The following is an 18,325-nucleotide window of genomic DNA, read 5'->3' on the forward strand; positions in this document are numbered from 1 at the left end:
CTTCTTGACTCCAACGCCCGTGCTGTAGAGACTCAGAAACAGTAACTCTTCAGGGAGGGAGAAGGAAGCACCAAGAATAACTGCGGAAATTGTGAGAAGCTTCTTGGAAGAGGTGGCACCAGAAGGGACCCAGATGAGAAGGGTGCAAGTGCAGAACACAGGCAGCACCTCACACTAGGTGTGAGTCAGACCTCATCCAAGGCCATGGGGATGCTCCACAGCTGCCCACCTCACTCCAGGATAAAGCAGCTGATTAACCCAGAAGCCCTCAGGAGTCCTCCCAAAGTGCAAGGTGGGGAAGGAAGGAGGGAGGGAGGATGGGAGAGAGGGAAGGAGGGAGGAGGAAGGGAGGGAAGGAGGGATGGATGGAGGCAGTGAGTGGAGGGCCCTCTATTATGGGCAAGGGGTCTTCAGCCAGGTCCTCAGATCCTGGAGAGGGGCTTGGGTTACGCAAGCTCAGAGGTCCCTCCAACCATGTGGCCATGGGCATGAAGGGACAGGGTCACAAGTTTCTCAGGGCCCCCTTGGGTCTCTTGTCTCTCTGGTAATCCCTGCCAGGGTCCCCTGGGGGACTCTGGCCCAGCCCAGAGCAGGCACTGAATTTCTGTAGCATTAAGCCGGGTGCTCACCCATGGAATCCCACTGAGGTAAAGATGGAAATTTCATCCTGGGAACTTCACATCTGGATCCAGGACTCGAAAGGTGAGGTGAGACGTCAAGCCATCACCCATTAGTTCCCAGAAGATAATTATAATGTAATTACTCATCTGTGAGTTATATGGGATGGAAAGAAGGTGAGCCCATGGGACAGAGGGCTCCTGGGCCATTCCCACCTGGCCAGTGGCCAGGTGTGGCCATAGCCCACAGGACAGCTTCTCTTCACTTGGGATCCAGGAAATCTGGGCTGGCCAGCCCTGTGTTTGAGATTGTGGGAAGGGAAGGCTCCTTTCCAAGGGGCTCAGTGGGGCCTTGACTCCTAAGTTCTCACCACTTAAGAAAAATGAAGTTTGGGTTTCTTTCTCCTTCCTGCCATGACACCTGCCTAGATCTGAAACATGGTTTGAAATTGTTTGAAGCGCTTTGTTTTGAAACCCTCTGCTCTGGCACCATGCCCACATTTCCCAGGACAGCCAACTCAATTTAAAGACAGAAATCCTCTCAGCATCTGGGGGACTTCAAGTCAGGAAGACCTGAGTTCAAATCCCACCTCAGACACTTCCTACCTGTGTGACCCTGGGTTAGTCACTTAGCCTCTGCCTCAGTTTCCTCAGCTGTAAAATGGAGATCATAACAGCTTCTGCCTCCCAGGGTTATGGTGAGGATTAAACGAGGTAATAATTGTAAAGTGCTCAACACAGTGCCTGGCACACAGTAGGCACTTATCAAACGCTTATTGCCTCCCCTGCCCAGCATTCTTATTGTTGCTATCACAGGATGGTCCTGCCCCTGACTTTCAGTACTGCTTGGAGGAGATACAGCCACCTCCTGCAGCTTATCTGGGGAGGGGGTGGGGAGGAGATGAGGGGCTCCGGGGCTGAAATCTGAGGAGGATTCAAGCGAGGGATTTCAGACCTGAGCATTCCAGGAGCCTGGCTGATGAAATCCAGCCTGGAGATGCCAGCTCCTGGCCTTCTTTCCCAGGTTCCATTCTCCAAACACCGCCACTTTTATTCCTGCAAATACCTGGGGGAAATCTAAAACCTCAGAGACCTCCAGCCCGCCTTTCTCTTTTCACCACCAGTCACAGTAATGGCGGGGCAGGGGGGTTGGCAGCCCAGGAAGAGGCTGCCATCCGGCTGCCCCCTGCCCACATCCAGCCGCAGCATTAAAGAACCTGCTCCTGGAGGAGTGGGCCGAACATTCGGGCATCCCCGACCACAACGACAAAGAAAACCAACCCATCCCTGTCCCTGTCCCCATCCCTGTCCCTGTCCCCATCCCTGTCCTCTGAGTTCCCCCAGCCATCTCAGCCAGGTCAGGGTGCTCAGCAGCTACCTCCCACTCCAGATGAGGAAAGGCTGCATCCGTACAAGTCCCAAAGCCCTTCCTCTGTCGCACCGAGGGAAAGCTCACTTCCAGAGCCTCAGTCTCCTTACACATGAAATGGGAACAACAGTGTTGATGAAAGCAGCCTAGTTCAGCGGAAAGAACACTGGCTCCAGAGTCAAAGGACCCAGGTTGAAATCTGGTCTTTACTGCTTACTCCCCACGTGACCCTGGACAAGTCCGTTCCCCTCTTGGGCCTCAATGTCCTTCCCTATGCAAGGAGGGGATTGCCATGGGTAGTCTGTGAGGGCCCTGCCAGAGGTCAGTCCTAGGCCCCCACCCCTGGCAGGCAGGAAGCAGAAGTATCGCTACTGCTACCATTGTAATGCCTGGCCTGCCTCAGAGGTCACCCTGCCTCCCTGGAAAAGAGGAGGAGGGTAAGAAAGGGCAAAGGTCCTTCTGATAACCAGCCTGATTCTAGCACCTCTTGAGAAGCAGAGATAGGGAGACCTTGGGATAATCTGAGGAGGGCTTGAGCTAAGATGGCGGATGTGGGAGTGGAGAGGGGTCAGCTCAGGAGACATCATCAAAGTAGAAGTGGGGAGCCTGGCCGATGAAGGGGACGACAGCAAGGAGCCAGGATGATGCCAGGGTCAGGAAGCTGGGCAGTTGGAAGCAAAAACAGGAGAAGCTGGAAGAGGGGAGGGCTGAGGGTGGGGGGAGATCATGAATCTCATTTTGGACACATTAGGATTGAGATGTCTAAGGATGAGCAACTGGAAGTGTCCAAAAGGCAATTGGTGACATGGGAGACAGAACGGAAGTGGACATGGGATCGGGCAGTCATCCAAACGGAGATGAACGTTAATCCCGTAGGAACTGATGAGGAGAGAGAGAAAGAGAGGAGGGAAGGAGAGAAGAGGAAGAAAGGAAAAGAGAGAGAGAGAGAGAGAGAGAGAGAGAGAGAGAGAGAGAGGAGGGGGAGGGGAAGGAGAGAGAGAGAGAGAGAGAGAAAGAAGGAAGAAAGGAAAAGAGAGCTTGAGAGAGAAAGAGAGGGAGGGAAAGGAAGAGAGACAGAGAACTGTTTTAGTTGAGTGATGAGGACCAAAGGGTGATATTCCAAAGTGCTGAGGATGGAGTGAGAGGAGAGGAAGTGGGGGCAGCTCTCTCGAGGCATATAACCGACAAGGGGGGGGGGGGCAATAAGTAGAGAAGAAGGTCTAGTGGAATGACAGTTTTAAAAGTGTGAAGGAGAGGGACATGGGCACGTCAGAAGGAGGCAGGGAAGCAGCCAGTAGACAGATAAAGGCTGGCGACTGGGGAGGGGAGATGATGAATGGGGCTGCAATCAGCTGGAGAAGATAGGAGCGGATGGGTTGACCTTGACAAAAAGAGAAGGAGAAATGAGCACCTCATACGCCAGGGACCCAAGACCCTCAGCAGAAATCCATCTAGGCCAACCCCTGAGGCCTTGAGGAGGAAACTTTGGCCTGGGGAGGTGAAGCAGCTCCCCCAGAATCCCACAGTGAGTCCAGAGCATCTCTACCCATAACTGAGTCATAATGTAGCTTTCCAACTGTCTTATCTTGAAAACGGTGAACTCTCCACCCACCCAATCTGTCAGCATGCTGGATGTCAAGAATGTCAGAATCACCAAACTAGATCCGGAAGGGACCTTAGAAGCCATCCAAAATAACCCATTAACTGATAAAGAAACCAAGCCCCCTAGTATCTATGCCAATTAGCCATGGGAGTGGGGACAAATCACCAAAATGGTGTGCGCCTATTAAAATGGTTACACCACCACTTCTGTCCCAAAGCTTTGACAGACACTGATTTAGCAGTAATGCCCAATGTGTCAGAGCTCATGGGAGAGGCTGTAAGTCAATCAATACCCCACCTCCATACGCTGCCCTTCCCAGGAGAGCGGGAGGGGAAGGCTGGTCCTAATCCAATGCACTTCTCTCCCCCACTCCCCCACTCCCCCAACAACCCGAATGCTCCAGTGGGAGTGGTCCAGAGCAGCACAACCAGGACGGTGTTGGCTCTAGGAGGATGCCCTGCCCCTGTGCCCCAATCCCCTTTCAACCACACTGATCTCCCCAGTCCAGAGAAAGACCTGCCGTCTGAACCAGGGACATCAGCCTGGGTGTCCATCATTCCAAAGAACAAGACAAGAATGACTGAGGAGAAAAGGGACTGAGGAGATAAAGACACTGGGGACTTGTGGGGGCAAAAGGACAGAGGAGAAGTCCCATTTCGAGTCAACTCACCCAGCTACCAACAAGTCCCCACTGGGTGCCTGGATCTGCCCCAGGCTCTGTGTGGACATAGCCAAGAATGAGCCAGTCCCTGCCCTCAAGGAGGTTACAGTCTCCTGGAGCTTCTGGTATTGTGGAGTGGACCTTATGGTGCTTCTGGCCTCAGACGTGGAAACGACCAGGGAAAAGCCCTTGAAAATCCTCTTTACGTTGGAATTCTTATTTTAAATGCCTCAATCAATCAATCAACCTTTATTAATCATAGGCATGTGCAGAGAAGTCTCCTGCCCTCTGGCCTGAGGGCCCCAACAAATGTCAGACAAATCCACTGCCCATGCTGCACCACTCACTGCTGCCCTGGAACAATGGGAATTACGGCTTTTGTTTACACAAAAAGACCTCAGGATCAGAAGTCCAAGTCCTGGACCTCCCTCCTGGGCCCCTCCACAAAGGTCCCTGATACTGCCGCTGGACCAAACCATCCCCATGACAGCAGGTCTGGTTGGTCTGCCAAGCACTGGGCTGGGAGGGCCATAGTTCAGGCAATGTTATTCCTACACAGGGGAATGGAGTGAAATCATCATAACACGAGTAAGATTCCTAGTAAAGCTCTTTACATATATTATCTCACTGAATTCTCACAACAACCCAATGAGGTGGGTGTTACTATGCCTTATCCACTTTACAGATGAGAAAACTGAGGCTCAGTTTACTCAGTCAAACAGCTAGTGAACCTCTAAGGCTGAATTCAAATGCAAATCCTCTAGCAAAAGGGAGCCATCGCAGAGGGGCTTCAATAAGGGTGAAATGGAGGCTGGCAGAGGAGCGATGGGATCCGTACACTAGGAAGATTCTTATGAAGGATGAATTGGCCCCAGAAAGGGGTGAGGTGGGAAGATGAATGAGGAGGCTAGGTCTAAACAAGGCCCGAAAATAAGGGACCTGATGGCAGAGATGCCAAGAAGACTGGCACCACCTAGGAGAGGGGAGGAGAATGGAAGAGGAGAGGCTCACAGGGTGGAGTCCCAGTAACTGAGAGGATGGCAGGCTCTTGAGCAGAGCTGGGGAAGTTGGGAGGAAAGACAGGAGAGAAGAACTCAGCTGGGGACGTGCTGAGGTGATGAGGTGTCTCTCTGGCCGGGGCTAAAGACAAGAGACCAACGCTCAGCGGAGAGGCTCCCACGTGCTCCATCACAGAAGGCAGAGGAAGGCCCCCAGGCCTCTGGGGAGGAGTGATGGAAGGACATGGACAAGAATCAACCAAGACGGCCAGGCAGGTGTGGAGGGGCTGCAATCTGTGCCTTTGGAGTGCCAGCCCAAGTCAACAAGACCCCAGAGGCCTGGAAGGCTCACGCCCAACAGTGCTAACAACGGCAGCCCCCATTCTACCACGCATCCCCTGGAATTTCCCAGCTCAATGAACCAGCCACCAGCCCCTGCCTAAACCCAGCACCATTTTGTTCTCTGACTGGGAAGTGAACTGGTCCAATCCCATCACATTTTCACAGAAAAGATCTGTAGCATTTTGAGGAGGGCTTTCTACTGACCCTCAGAATCCGAGGGGCTACACAGAACAGTTTAAATTAAGGAATCCTTGTTAACAAACAGTTCATATGGTGCTAACATAGTTCATCTCAAAAAGCAGCTGCCAAGAGCCCCAAGGAGTTGGCCATCCTATGGCAGAGCCATGGACCCAGATTCCCAGAACTGTGAAATACCAACAGGAAAGCTGAGAGACCCCGGAGAACAGGGATGGACTTCCTGGAGCGATTTCAAAGAGTAAACACACCCCAATAACTTTATGACTTCGGGAAGCCAGGAAAGAAAAGACTGAATACCTCAAAACTGGCCAAGCGTGCCTCTCTGGGGCTATCCCCTCTGGGGGACTGGTGCCAGCCTCCATTTCACCCTCATCGAAGCCCCTTCCAAGGCTGGAATTCTCTTTAAAGCAGAGTGTATTTGGCCAAAGAATGTAGCTCAAGATGAATAAAACATCAGACTTTCATGAAATCAAGTGAGGCTGAGGCCAACAATCATGCTCAGTTCTAAGCATGTGGTTGAAAATAGTCTGGTGGGTGGGTGAGAAGTTCTAGAATCACCACTAGAGATGTTCCATGAGTCTCAAGGGCTCCTGCCTCATCCAGGAGCTTGATCCTTTTCCCCCTTCCCCTGACCAAAAAAACCAACCAAACAAACCAAGACACATTCCTGGGCTGACTAGGAGACACGGCTTCCTGACTCCCATTCCCAAGATTCAAGCCAAAAAAATAGAGGCCACCATCTCATTGCTTAAGATAAACAAAGCTTCCCAGTCTTACATTCTCCTTTTGTCCGTCTGCATTGGAATGAAAGGTCCACTAATTGGTTTTTAAGCTTCCCTTTACTTAAGAAAATGGTTACTATGAATTAAAATTCAAGGAGGTACCCACCAGACCAACTAAAGTGTCTGGTTCATTTCTCAGCTGTTTATCATTATTGTGCTGGTGGTGGTGGTGAAATCCTTTTTAGGATTTTATGTAATCACAGTAGTTTAGAGAGGGCTGCTCCCAGAGGCATCTTAACAAGGAAGACTTAAAGGAAACTGATTCTCAACAATTGAAGCCAAGCTAGGGAGTCTTGGGGCACAGAGTGCTAGGACAGGATGGCATGCTGTCAGAAGGGAACACAGAGGGGACAAAAGAGGAACCCTGGTTGAACAACACAGCAGGAAAGAACAGGCTGAGTTCATGGGAGCTCATACATGTAAAGACTGGGAGCAGAGGAGGGGAAGGGACCTGGAGCTGAGCCTGAGGGTCATGGGGAGGGAGCAGAAGTAGCAGCAGAAGGGATGCCCTAAGTGGGAACAGACAGGAGCAGGGGAGAGCAGGGACCTGGCCCAGGTGCTAGCGGGGGGCAATGTCTCCAGCAAGTGCCTCGGGGTCCAACTTCCTCCTGGCTAAGATCATAAAGGTGAACCAGGTGGTCCCAGGGGACTTGGAGAGCTACTGGCTTTCACAACTGGACAGGGAACCACCACAACGGGGGTCACTTTCATCGACTCAGACAGGACAGGCAGTGTTCTGGATGGTGGAGCAGTCACCTTCCTGGTATCTGCTAGTGCAGCCCAGGTGACAAAGGGCAAGGCTACCCTTTGAGGGTGGGGGACATGGTCCCAGGAGGCAAAGCCATTCCCAGAGCCTTTGCCCCCAAGTCAGACTCTACTGATCACTTTCAGCATCCTTTGCTGGCTGAGGTCTCTTCAGGTGCCAGGCCTGGGGCTCTCCTGGGATTGGGTCTGACTTTGGGGTTCAATCACAACCACGGAAAAAGCTCAACCAGGCGTCCCATCACCCCTGATGTTCTACAGGGGGACTTTAAAACTCATTCCTTCCTTCATTCATTGACACACAGTAGGTGCTAAATAAATGCTTGACTTCTCCACATTTCCAAATAAAGGAGCTCTTTCTGATTGTGAGCGATGCCCTGAAAAGAACTCTAGATTGGGAGTCAGAAAACATGGGTTGAAATCCTGGCTTTGCCACATCTCACCTCAAAGAACATGGGCAGGCCCCTTCTCCTCCCCAGGCTGCCTCTTTCTTCATCTATGACACGAAGGAGCTAACTCAGAGGCTCTCACAGGTCCTATCCAGCTCTTGTCCCAGGATCAGATGATTCCTGGTCTAGCTCCTTGAAGAGGGGCCAGGCCCTCAACCCCACCCCCAACTCCTGCCCCTCACCCCAGGCCCTGCTTGAGTCTGAGGGAAGCTCCCAGGGTCAGGGCCTCCTGATCTGCAAGGGGAGCCCATTATGCCCACAGCCATGCAGGCTATGCAGCCTGGTACGGGCACCGAGGCCCAGCCTGGGAGAGATGGCAGGCCTGCTGCAGTGCTCTAGGACACACATGGAGTTAGAAATGACTTCTCAGATTCAGGAAGCCTGCAGAGGCAGGACGGGACTGGGGTGGGGGGGGGCGTCCTAATCTCCCCAGGTTCGAGGGGTCTCTCCCTCCCAAAATCAATTTGTGCCATTTCTCCACCTGTCTTCACGTGCATTCCCCACCCCCAGACCCACCCCATTAGGAGGTAAGCTCTTTCAAGTTATTTTTGTCCCTGCAGCCCCAGCACTCAGCACAGAGACCCGCTTACAACAGACACTTGATAAATGCTGGTCAATTGATTGAGGTGGCATAGACTCCAGGTCCACCCCCAACTGGCTGCTCCCCATTGGGGACTCTCCAGCTGGTCCCTGGACCCCTTCAAACAGAAGGGAGGCAGAGTCAGACCCACTGTGCCAGTGTAATCTGCCCAGCAGTGCCTGGGGCAAAGACTTCCCACGCTGGCCATAGGGCCCCATGACAACATGATCTCAGGCCAGCAAAGTCAATAGCAAATGTTTCCAATGACATTTACCTCATTGCTGGCTCCATCAAGCAATGTGGACAGCTCCTCAGAGGCCAACCTGCATGGCCACCCTACCTGACCGTGGTCAGCTTTTACCCGGCTTCTGAGCATTCATTGAAGATATTGTAAGGGTGCTGCATCCCTAGCAGAGCAAGACTTGGAGATTCCCATCATGCTGAGTTCAGATGTTCTTGCCAAGATACGCCTTGACCCCTAGTAAGAAGTGGCCCACCCCCAGATTCCCATGGGTGGCTCCTCTGGGATGCCCTCTAGCCCCTTGGCAGCAGCTAAGTCGACGTGTCCGGCACATAGAGGTGTGACAAAAATCACCAAAGCCATGCCATCTCTAGGACCACAGAACCCACCTCCCATGGTCCATGTGTACCCACATATCTATATACATACACACATAATACATACATATATATTCATGCATGTACATACTCACAGAGAGAGTTCTTGAAATACTCAAATAGATGAATATTTCTTAAACCATAGGCAAGCTTTTAAAGGTTCTACCCTAAGGGCTTGGGCCATGAATAGAAAACTGCATTCCTCAAGACCCCAGGAAGTTACAAGGAAGTGGCACCTCCCATGTGTTCTAACAGATGCCAACTTTTGGCCTTAATGAGGGAGGGTCTTCCCGCTGAGGGATCTGGACCCACTCTGCTCCCCTTCAATGGAAAAGTCAATTTCTAAATGCCCCAAATATGTGAGGGAAGTAATTATTTAACGGTCCTGGGGTGCTGAGGAGCTATCAGATTTTAAAAACTCTTGGCATCCCCTCTTCAGCTTCTATGACATTCCTCCTAATTTCCCTAATTTCCTCCTTAGTAAACTAGCCAAGAAAAAAAAAACAAGACAATGAGCTCATGCCCACCCAGAGATCTCTCTGGGAGCATAAAACAGAATCGGGAAAGTCAAGAGAACTAGGAATTATCAGGACTGGGGGCTGGTGCTTAAGGTGACCTGTCTACAATAGCAGCCAGGCCTGGCCCTCCTCCTCCCCCACCCTTTCGAGCCACCTTGGCTTCCATCAAACACCAAGGTGGATGATTTGTGACAGTCCAATGAGAGGTCTCTCCCAAAAGAACTCCAAGTCATTGTCATCACCAGCATCATCTCCTTTTCACTGCCTGAGACCATCCCCTGTCCCTGACCCAGCCCCACTGTGATTTTCCAGAGTACAGGCCCTTCCCTCTGGCCAGAATAGAGCAGAAGAGGACAAATGGAAGGCAGCCTCGGGCCAAGCCCTGAACAGCTTTGCCTTCACAGAAAGAACTATCACTGGTGGGGCTTGTCCCCAAGACCCTGCAGGTGCAGCAGGCAGGAGAGCATCTGCCCAACCAGGCCCCCCCCCAAGGTGTCCCCAGTGAGACCCTAGAAGAATGACTGGAGTTGAGCAGACAAGGGTCTGAGATTTGTCTCCCTGTGCCCACCTTCCATGCCTTCCTGCCTGTGTCCTGTGGAAAAGGCAGGCAACTGAAGTCAGCCTAGGAGCCTCAACCCCGACCCAGCACTGGAGCATGCCCACTCATGTCCGAGCCCCAGGACTCTCCACTTCTGCCCGTCCCAGTCTTCACTGCCAGGCTCCGTCGGTGCCCTGCTCCCAGCATTTCCAGCCTTCTTCTGGGGTGGGGTTTGGAATTGTTCAGGCCTCCTGGGGGGCCTGGGACTACCCTTTCAGCTCCAGTACTTGCTCAGCTTCCCCTGGCTCCTTCGCCTTTACACAGACTGGCCCCCACACCTCTGGTCCTCAGGTCTATGGTCACCCAAAGGTGGGAGGAAGGCAGGGGAACCCCCCAAATAGAGCTGAAGCTCCTTGATGGAAGGCACTGTTCAGCCTTTGCCTCTGCACTCCGTAAAACAGCACCAAGTGCACAGTAGGAGCTTAATCATTGCTCACCTCTTGATGACTTCACTGAATGAACCAGGCCCCTGCATGTGACTCAGGTTGGGGGAAGGGAAGGAGAGAGAGAGGGGGGACTGAGTGCAGGGGAAGCTCTCTGTTTCTTCCCAGATCTCAGGTCTGCACCTGAAGGCAAAGAGCAGCGTCTGCCAGGCCCCACTCAGCTGCAGAGCTCTGGGGCCCATTTCCTAGTGTTATCTAGGAGTATCAACTGGGGTGGGAGGGAGGGCTGCCACAGCTCAGGCGCCAACAGAAAAACTGACAAACTCCTGCCAAGAATCACCGTGTCTACTAGAGAGACCTTCCTCAGGCAACATTCCACCTCCCAGGGACTGATCCAAGCATCACCTCTCTGGGGCTCCCCTCCCCCTAGGGCCCGTCCCTGGGGCTAGCTGAGTACTGAGTAGGGTTTGCCAGAGGAGCCAGGGAAGTGCCAGGGAGTTGATGTTACTGGGCAGGAACTGAAGGGACGGCTTCCATATAGCTCCCATAACTTGGTGATCCAATGATTCCCAGGGGAGGAAGGGTTCTATCCTGTCTCTGGCACACAGTAGGGACTTAAGGAATGTTTGACTGATTGAAGGAGAATAATTAGAGATCATTGCCCCTCCCCCCCCTGCCCAAGCTGTCTATCCTGGACAGCGTCACTGTCACTTCCAAGGAGCCAGAGACAAGTCACTCTTGGGTCCTTTCTTACTGGCTGGCCCATAAGCCCCTACGTTGTCCTGTCTCTTTCCCAGGAAAACAAAATCTAAACCCAGAAGTGCTCAGCGTGCTGGTCCTTGTCAAGGTCACCAGGGTTCCACTTTTCCGAGGGCCTCCCATTAGGCCTTCTGACCTTCCCGGCTGCCTTTCAAGAAAGGGGGGAGGGGTAAATCAAAGGGGAGAAAGAGGAAAAGAGGTCCTCAGTCCAGCCCATCCAGGAGCCAGTGTGAAGGCTCTCCAGGGGCCCTGCTTTCAGGTTCCCATTATCCAAGACCCACCTCAGCCCCCAGGGGCACCTCCTCACTCTGGGGCTTCCCAGGTGCTGATGGCAAGAGGAGCTGGCCTGCAGGAACATGCTCAGAGGCCTGGCTTCCCAGGGGGATGGGAAGGAATGTGGACCCTTCACCCTACAGTCTGATTGTTAACCAGGCTCCAATCAATGAGGGAGATGTCACTGGGCCTCATCAAGGCCAAAGGGCATTAAATGACGTCAGCCCAGGGCCCAAAGGGAAGAGTGTACCCCTTCTGGGTAGTCCAGGGAGCCCATGGTGGGGGGTCAGGCCTGCCTCACACAAAGATGGAAAGGGATGAGAGCAGGAGAAGCTGACTTTCCTAAGGATTTTTTTGGTTATTCAACACAAATTTAGGTGGGTAGTCTGGAAAGACCGTCTCCCAGGCTACAGTCTCTCAGTACCAGATAGAGGGATTTCCTCAAAGTATAAACATGTTCCCAATGTCCTTAGGATCATGAAGTATATCCCTACTGCTCTATGTTGTAATCGAGTAGTTAGTCAGTAAACATTTATTAAGCACCTACTGGGAGCATAAAACAGAATCGGGAAAGTCAAGAGAACTAGGAATTATCAGGACTGGGGGCTGGTGCTTAAGGATAGTAAGAAAAACAAAAGTGAGTCCCTGACCTCAAGGAGCTTCTATTCTAGTGGGAAAACAGTTTGCAAATGGCCCAATAAGGCATGGCCAAGCTCAGCTGGAGCCGACTCCCAGAGGGAAGGCCCAGGCATGCAGAGAGGCGGTGGAGGGTTTTCTGGAGGAGGTGGGATTTTCTCTGGGCCTGGAACATTCCAGGGGAGATGGACACTCAGAGCTCCAAGTTGTTGTCTGAGGACTCAGAAGCCTAGAATGTTGGGAAGGGCCTCGGTAGCCACCAGAGCCAACTCCAGTTCTGCCAGAGGCCCCTGCTCTGGGCTGGGGGAAGTTTCTGGGGGGTAGGAGTGGGAGGCTAAGCGCCTGGGCCAGGCATCAATGGAAGCCGGTCTGTATTCTTCCTCGGCCTGGCTACAGCAGTCATTCATCTTAAAAAAGCATATGGAAAACACTCTCAGCTCAGAGCAGGGACCCTCATGCATCATCTAGTCTGACTCCACCTGAACAAGAATACCTCTGTGTGCAGCACACCCAAGGCTTAGTCATCCGCCTTTGCCAGGAGGCCTCCGGGCAACCCATTCCTCCTTGGCTGAGCTCCCCAATCTCAAACCTAAATCTCTTCTCTGTGGCCTGCCTTCCGGGGCCCAGCAGAACATAACTAATCCCGCCTTCAGACACCTGAATACGGCTTTTCTGCCCCCATGCCCCTCCCCAGGTCCTTGGACCGATCCTCCAATGGGTGCCCTCCTCAAGATACTCTCATTGTAATTGGTCTGGACATGGCTGGGCCTCAGCATCCCAGAATCCAGCCTTCTCTCCCATCATCCGGCAGGGCAGGCAAAGTCAGGGCTCTGGGTTCTGGTTTTAGACGCCTCCACCCCCACACACTTAAACTCCAGAGAAATTGAGAAAGGGTTATTTAGGTCCCTGTATGACCCTGAGCAGGTCCCTGACTGCCCTGGGCCCCAAGAAGGCCTCCCAAACTGTAATGGCAGAGCAGGGGCTGTTCTGCACTGGGAGAAAGGGCTTCCTCACTGGGACTCCCCTAGGCTAGTAACATCCTGGGCTTAGTCATGTCTCAGGGGTATGAGTGAGAAAGCTCAGCAGGAACCACTTCCCCCCCACTCCGGTTATATATTCGGGGTAGTGTGCACACCTCCTTGGAGCTATGGCCATGTCACAATCTAAGGGCTATACTTTCAGTGAAATATGCCTTCTAGGTATCTTCAAACAGCACTAAAAAAAGAAATAGAGTATTTTAAAACACACACAGAAAAAAAGTCCAACCCAGAAAAACACGTTTTGCTGAAATTTAAAACTGTTCTAGTGGGCCAGGTTCAAGGATGTGTGAAATCTGAAGAGTTGGGAAGTGCTTAGGGCCAGGCCCAATGGCTCTGGCTGAGCACTTGCCCCCGTTGATCCCCCATTTACTGATGGGTAGTCCAGCAAGCTATCTGGAGCCCACCCCACCCCCATCCCTAGCTCCTACACAGTGCTTGCAGAGGCTGAATGCCACCCTCTTGCATTTGCTTTAAGTGGGAAGGGCAGTCCCCCTAAAGCCCAGCCTCTCCCCAGCACACCTTGGGTGAAGTGACCAATGCCAGCCAGCAGGTCTGGAGTCATCAGATTGGCCTCCATACCTCTGACTCTGAGGTTCTTTCCACACTAGCCCTGTTTATGCACTTTACATTTACTTTACATTCACACAGGTATGTGACCTGGGCAAAACATTTCTCTGAGCCTCAGTTTCCTCACCTGTAAAATAGTAGTTTGACGAGGTCATCTTTGAAGTCCCTCAGAGCATTAGAGTTAGGGTCCTATGGCTCCCCCTGTTGCTTCTCTTGTCTTTATGTATTCAAACAGGCTGCAACCCCTCCCCCATCCCTGCAGCCTATCCCCTACATATTTCTTCGTGCCTTCAAGGCCCAGCCTGCCACCACTTCTTCGGTGGAGCCTTCCCTGATCATCCCCTCAGGGAGGATCCTCGCCGTCCTCATATCTCTTACTGCCAGCAGTAGGGATTCCACATTCAGCCTCAGACCATACTAAGCTCTCTTCTTTTAGGGTGTAAGCTCTTTTAGGATAGGGACAAAACTGTCTCTTGCCTTACCATTCCACCAGAGTCCCACCCCATACCTTGTGCACAGCAGGCATGGATCTAGCGAAAGCTTCTCAAAATCACTATTGGAAGTCGTTGCATTGGTAGTGTAGGGGAAGTCACGGGATGAGGGACAGGCCTGGGCATACGGACCCTGGGGGTCTAGTCCTGGCTCTGCCCCTCCCTGGCTGTGGGACCCCAGGAATGACAAGGAGGCTCCCACATGAGACCGTCAGGCTTCACCATCACACAGAACATCTGACTCAGAGGGGCCTCCCGAGACCCGGGAGGCACTTCTAGCAGAACAGGAAAGATCGTCTGGGAAACAGGTGGATGGCTCTCTGTCACAAAAGGGAGGAGGAAGCCTCGATGAATTCTGGAGGGGAGGAGTCATTCTTAAGCTGCCCAAAAGAGGAGAAGCCAGGTGTCAAATCTGAGCCATCCCTGCTCCTCTCGGGAGGGCAGATGGAGAGCAGGAACTTAAGCCTGGGACAGGAGAGTCCCCTTCATTATCCAGCCTAACCCAGCTGGGAGGGCCCCCTTCATTACCGAGCCTAACCCAGACGGCCTAGAATGCCCTACTAGCCAGACTTGGCCATAGAAGAGAAATGGACATTTTGACTGTTACATTCTTGCCTCTCTGTTTGCCTCACTGAGTTCATGGTGTCTCAGGGACTGCTTAGCAAGGGAAGGAAGAGAATCTGACTAGGGGTGCAGCCCACCTCTTTAACCTTCTGTTCCCAAGGGGGATGGTTGAAGCAGACCTTCTGCCTCCCCTGGAGAGGTTGGCGAAGGCTCCAAGTGTCTCTGCCAGGTCAGTTTCTGAGGGTAAAACACAGAATTGGCACATTGCTAATGCCCTTGTCCTGCCCCAGGTGCCTACAAGCAGAAACCCTTCTGTCAACAGACCACGGAAAGAGGCTCTGGGGGCTCCTGCTCATCCTTGGCCCCTCATTCCGGACACTGGCCTTGGCTTCCCCGATGAGCTCGGACACTTCCAGGATGTCACTGCCACACACAGCCCTACGCTGTCAGGGAGAAGGCTCATCTGAATGGCCTGGCTTTGCTCCCCCAGGCATGTTCTCTATGCCCAAGCAGTCTTGGATAGCTTGGCTGGGCATCTCTGCCACTGGCAGCCACAGCCTGGAGGGGAGAAAGGCTTCTACAAGTCTCCCGGAGTCAATGAGACCAGTCCTTGACCTGCGTCAACTCTGCCGTTGGCACTTGGCCACCAAACTCCCCAAAGCATGAGTGACCAGGAGCCATCGGAGCCTCTGCTCACAACAGCTGGGCCATCACAGCTCCCAAAGAGGTCCTCAGACCCATCCTGTTTATGCTGCTAAGATTTTTAAGAGGCCTGGGATGTTCTTGAACTTGGCAGCTGAGCCTGGCCCAGCCGGGGTCGGGCAAATCAGCATTTCTTTCTGCTACAACAGTTAACTAATTCATACCATCTCTGTCCCCATCATATCACCACACACATATGCACATGTGCACATACATACAAGAGCACACACACATACACATACACATATACAAGCCCCTGTACACCTGAAGACAGATGTGCTACTTTCCTGGAATCTCACTGCCCCCCAAGCCTCTGCCCTGTCACTGTGGGTGCCAAATGCCACTTGCTAATGAGCACGGTGAAGAACTCTCTTCACCCATTCTCCGGACCTGGCCCAAAGACCAGCGTCTGCCAGGTCCTGGCCTCCATTCTACTCTGACAGGAGGGTTAAAGCCCCTGCTACTTTGGTTGCGCCTCAGTCCATGATGGAGAGAAGCTAGGCCTGAGGCTGCCACAGCCTCCTTCTCTTTGTCTGAACAAGTGAACTTCCGAGTCATTGCCCTGCCCGGCAAGCTTTTTATGTGGAACGAGGTAGAGAAGAACTCAAAGCCCCAGCACTGCAGGCGTGTACAGGAAACAACTTGACTGCCCCATGAGGAAGAATCCAGGGGGAGCGATTTCAGATGCAAATTGGTCCGAGAGCTGCTGCCTGAATGGTGTGCGGTGACCTGCACTGGGAGGCAGAGGCCGGAGCTAGGAGGCAGAGGCCGAGCCTGGGGCGCCTTCCCCAGACAAGGTACTCCCAGACAGTGAACCTCATGGAGTGAGAGGGAAAACCCCTGAGCTGGTGCTGCCTGAGAACACCTCCCCACGCTCTGGCTCGCTGAAGCCTGGAGCTGCAAACTGCCTCGAATCCCCATAAAACAGAAGACTTCAAGGGCCAGGAAGTAGAAGGTGGTGATGGGTGCCTTTCCTCTCCTCCTTCCCTGGCCAGCAGCTGCCTCAGCCCCAGCCCCAGCCCCAACTGCTAGCCCAAACAGCTGGTTCCCAGAGCAATGAAGCCATCCCAGCATTCACAGGGAGCAAATGGAGAGCAGGGATGGGTGAGAAGTGACCATGGCTGGCTTTAGTCTTGTCCATTCCCAGAGCCCCAGACCCTCCCCCCAGCTACTGTCCACCAGGGAGGGAACATGTTTGTCAAGTGGCCATTGTCCTGCTAAATTCCTGCTTCTGGTCCCAGCATCCTCTGTCCAGGTTTATCTGTTCATGCCCCCTCCCTCCCCTCAAGAGGGGCCAATGAGGTGATGGCCACAAAGGCTTTCAGGGCTGCCCCCTCCCATCCATGTCCCCGTTCTTGTCTTTATTAATATAGTCCGGTAAACTCCTGCCTTCCCCAGTCATTAGTCAATGGGGGCAGGGAGGTTCTGGACTGTAGCCCCACCAGGCCTGGGGGCCAGGAGAGTGCGGGAGACAGCCTCTGCCGTGCATCCAGAGTAGAGAAATGCTGACTCCTCCTCCCAGGGACAGGGACACCCCTACACACACACACACACACACACACACACACACACACACACACACAAGCAGAAGGAAAGTAAGAAAGCCTTTTAAAGTTTAGAGCTGGGCCTGGCTCCCAGGAAGGCCCCCTCGTTCCAGTAACTGCCGTAAACCAGGGGCAAACTTTCCCGAGAGGGGAGAGGAGAGGAGGCAAAGGAGAGGAGGGGAAGGAGAGGCAAGCCATTGAGGTGGCTGGCTGAGCGAGGGGGAACTGCCCTCCAGCCGTCTTTCCTCTACTGCAAAGACGAGGATGTACCCCCTCTTTCGAAGAAGGAGCAAAGGAGGGGGCCCCTCAAGCTGGAGCTCACAGAGGACTGCCACAGCCGCCTTGCCTTCCCTCCCAGGCTGCCCCGCTGTCCAACCTTCGCCTTCTACTCTCCCCAGCCACGCCGGGCAGTGCCCCACTCCCACGCCTCCCTCCGGCCAGGCGCCCCCGGCGCTTTTGCTTCGCCCTTCCGAACGCCCGCCTCCGCCACCGCTGGGGCCATTTGGGGCCCCGCAGCGCCGCCTCTTCGAAGCGAAGTTGGGCGCAAGTTGGCGCGGAGGACCAGCAGGAGGAGCCGGGGACTAAGAGAAGGACCGACCCGGCCGACGTAGGCGGGCGGAGGCGGCTCAGGAGTGCTGGGGTTTAGAAGCGAGGGCTAGGAGCGGGAGCCGGGGGCTACAAGGAGGGGTGCAGCGAGTGGCCGCGGGCTCCGAGCGAGTTCACTCACACAGCTTCCCCTCCCCGCGCGCGTCCTTACCTGGTTCGGCTGAGGCCAAGGCGGCGGTGAGGAGCGCCAGGACCAGCAGGAGGGGCATCATCGGCGGCGGCGGGGGCAGCTCCGGCTCCCGCTCCGGCTCTGAGGGCACCTGCCGAGACGGAGGCGACGGTGAGCTGCGACCCAGCCGGCAGAGGAACCCCGGCCTCCCTTCTCCCAGCCCAGTGCAGCCCCGACGGGCTCGTCGGGTACCTACCTGCGGGGCTGCGCGGAGGCAGCCGAGCCGGGACGCGCGGGGCCACCAGCAGCCGGGCCGAGAGAGGCAGCGGAGAGAGAGCCGGAGCCGGAGCCCGAGCCCGCGAGGGAGGGAGGGAGGGAGGGACCGAGGAGGTGGGGCGGGCGGGACCTATGGGCTCGGGCTCCTCCCCCAGGCCTTCCGCCCCGCCTCCTCGGCCCCTCCGGCCGGGGGCACAGGGGACTGGGGATGGGGTTCAGGGGCCGAGGCGGCCGTTCCCCCGGGTCCTAGCGCTCCACTTTGCACCTAGGGTCAGGGGCG

General features: G+C 54.1%; 1 protein-coding gene across 1 annotated transcript in view; it reads right to left on the bottom strand.

Moving 5' to 3' along the window:
* COL18A1 (collagen type XVIII alpha 1 chain) overlaps positions 1-18,121 on the bottom strand; it is a 137,386-nt gene extending 119,265 nt beyond the window's left edge. Inside the window, exons 1-2 of the mRNA XM_036766963.1 lie at positions 18,026-18,121; positions 17,812-17,920 (exon numbers count right to left, since the gene is read on the bottom strand). Coding sequence (XP_036622858.1) covers positions 17,812-17,872 — 61 coding nt within the window. The 5' untranslated portion in view covers positions 17,873-17,920; positions 18,026-18,121. The remainder of the gene's footprint in view (positions 1-17,811; positions 17,921-18,025) is intronic.
* Positions 18,122-18,325: the final 204 nt, after the last annotated feature.

This window comes from Trichosurus vulpecula, chromosome 7 (assembly GCF_011100635.1).
Source record: "Trichosurus vulpecula isolate mTriVul1 chromosome 7, mTriVul1.pri, whole genome shotgun sequence".
Lineage (NCBI taxonomy): Eukaryota > Metazoa > Chordata > Mammalia > Diprotodontia > Phalangeridae > Trichosurus > Trichosurus vulpecula.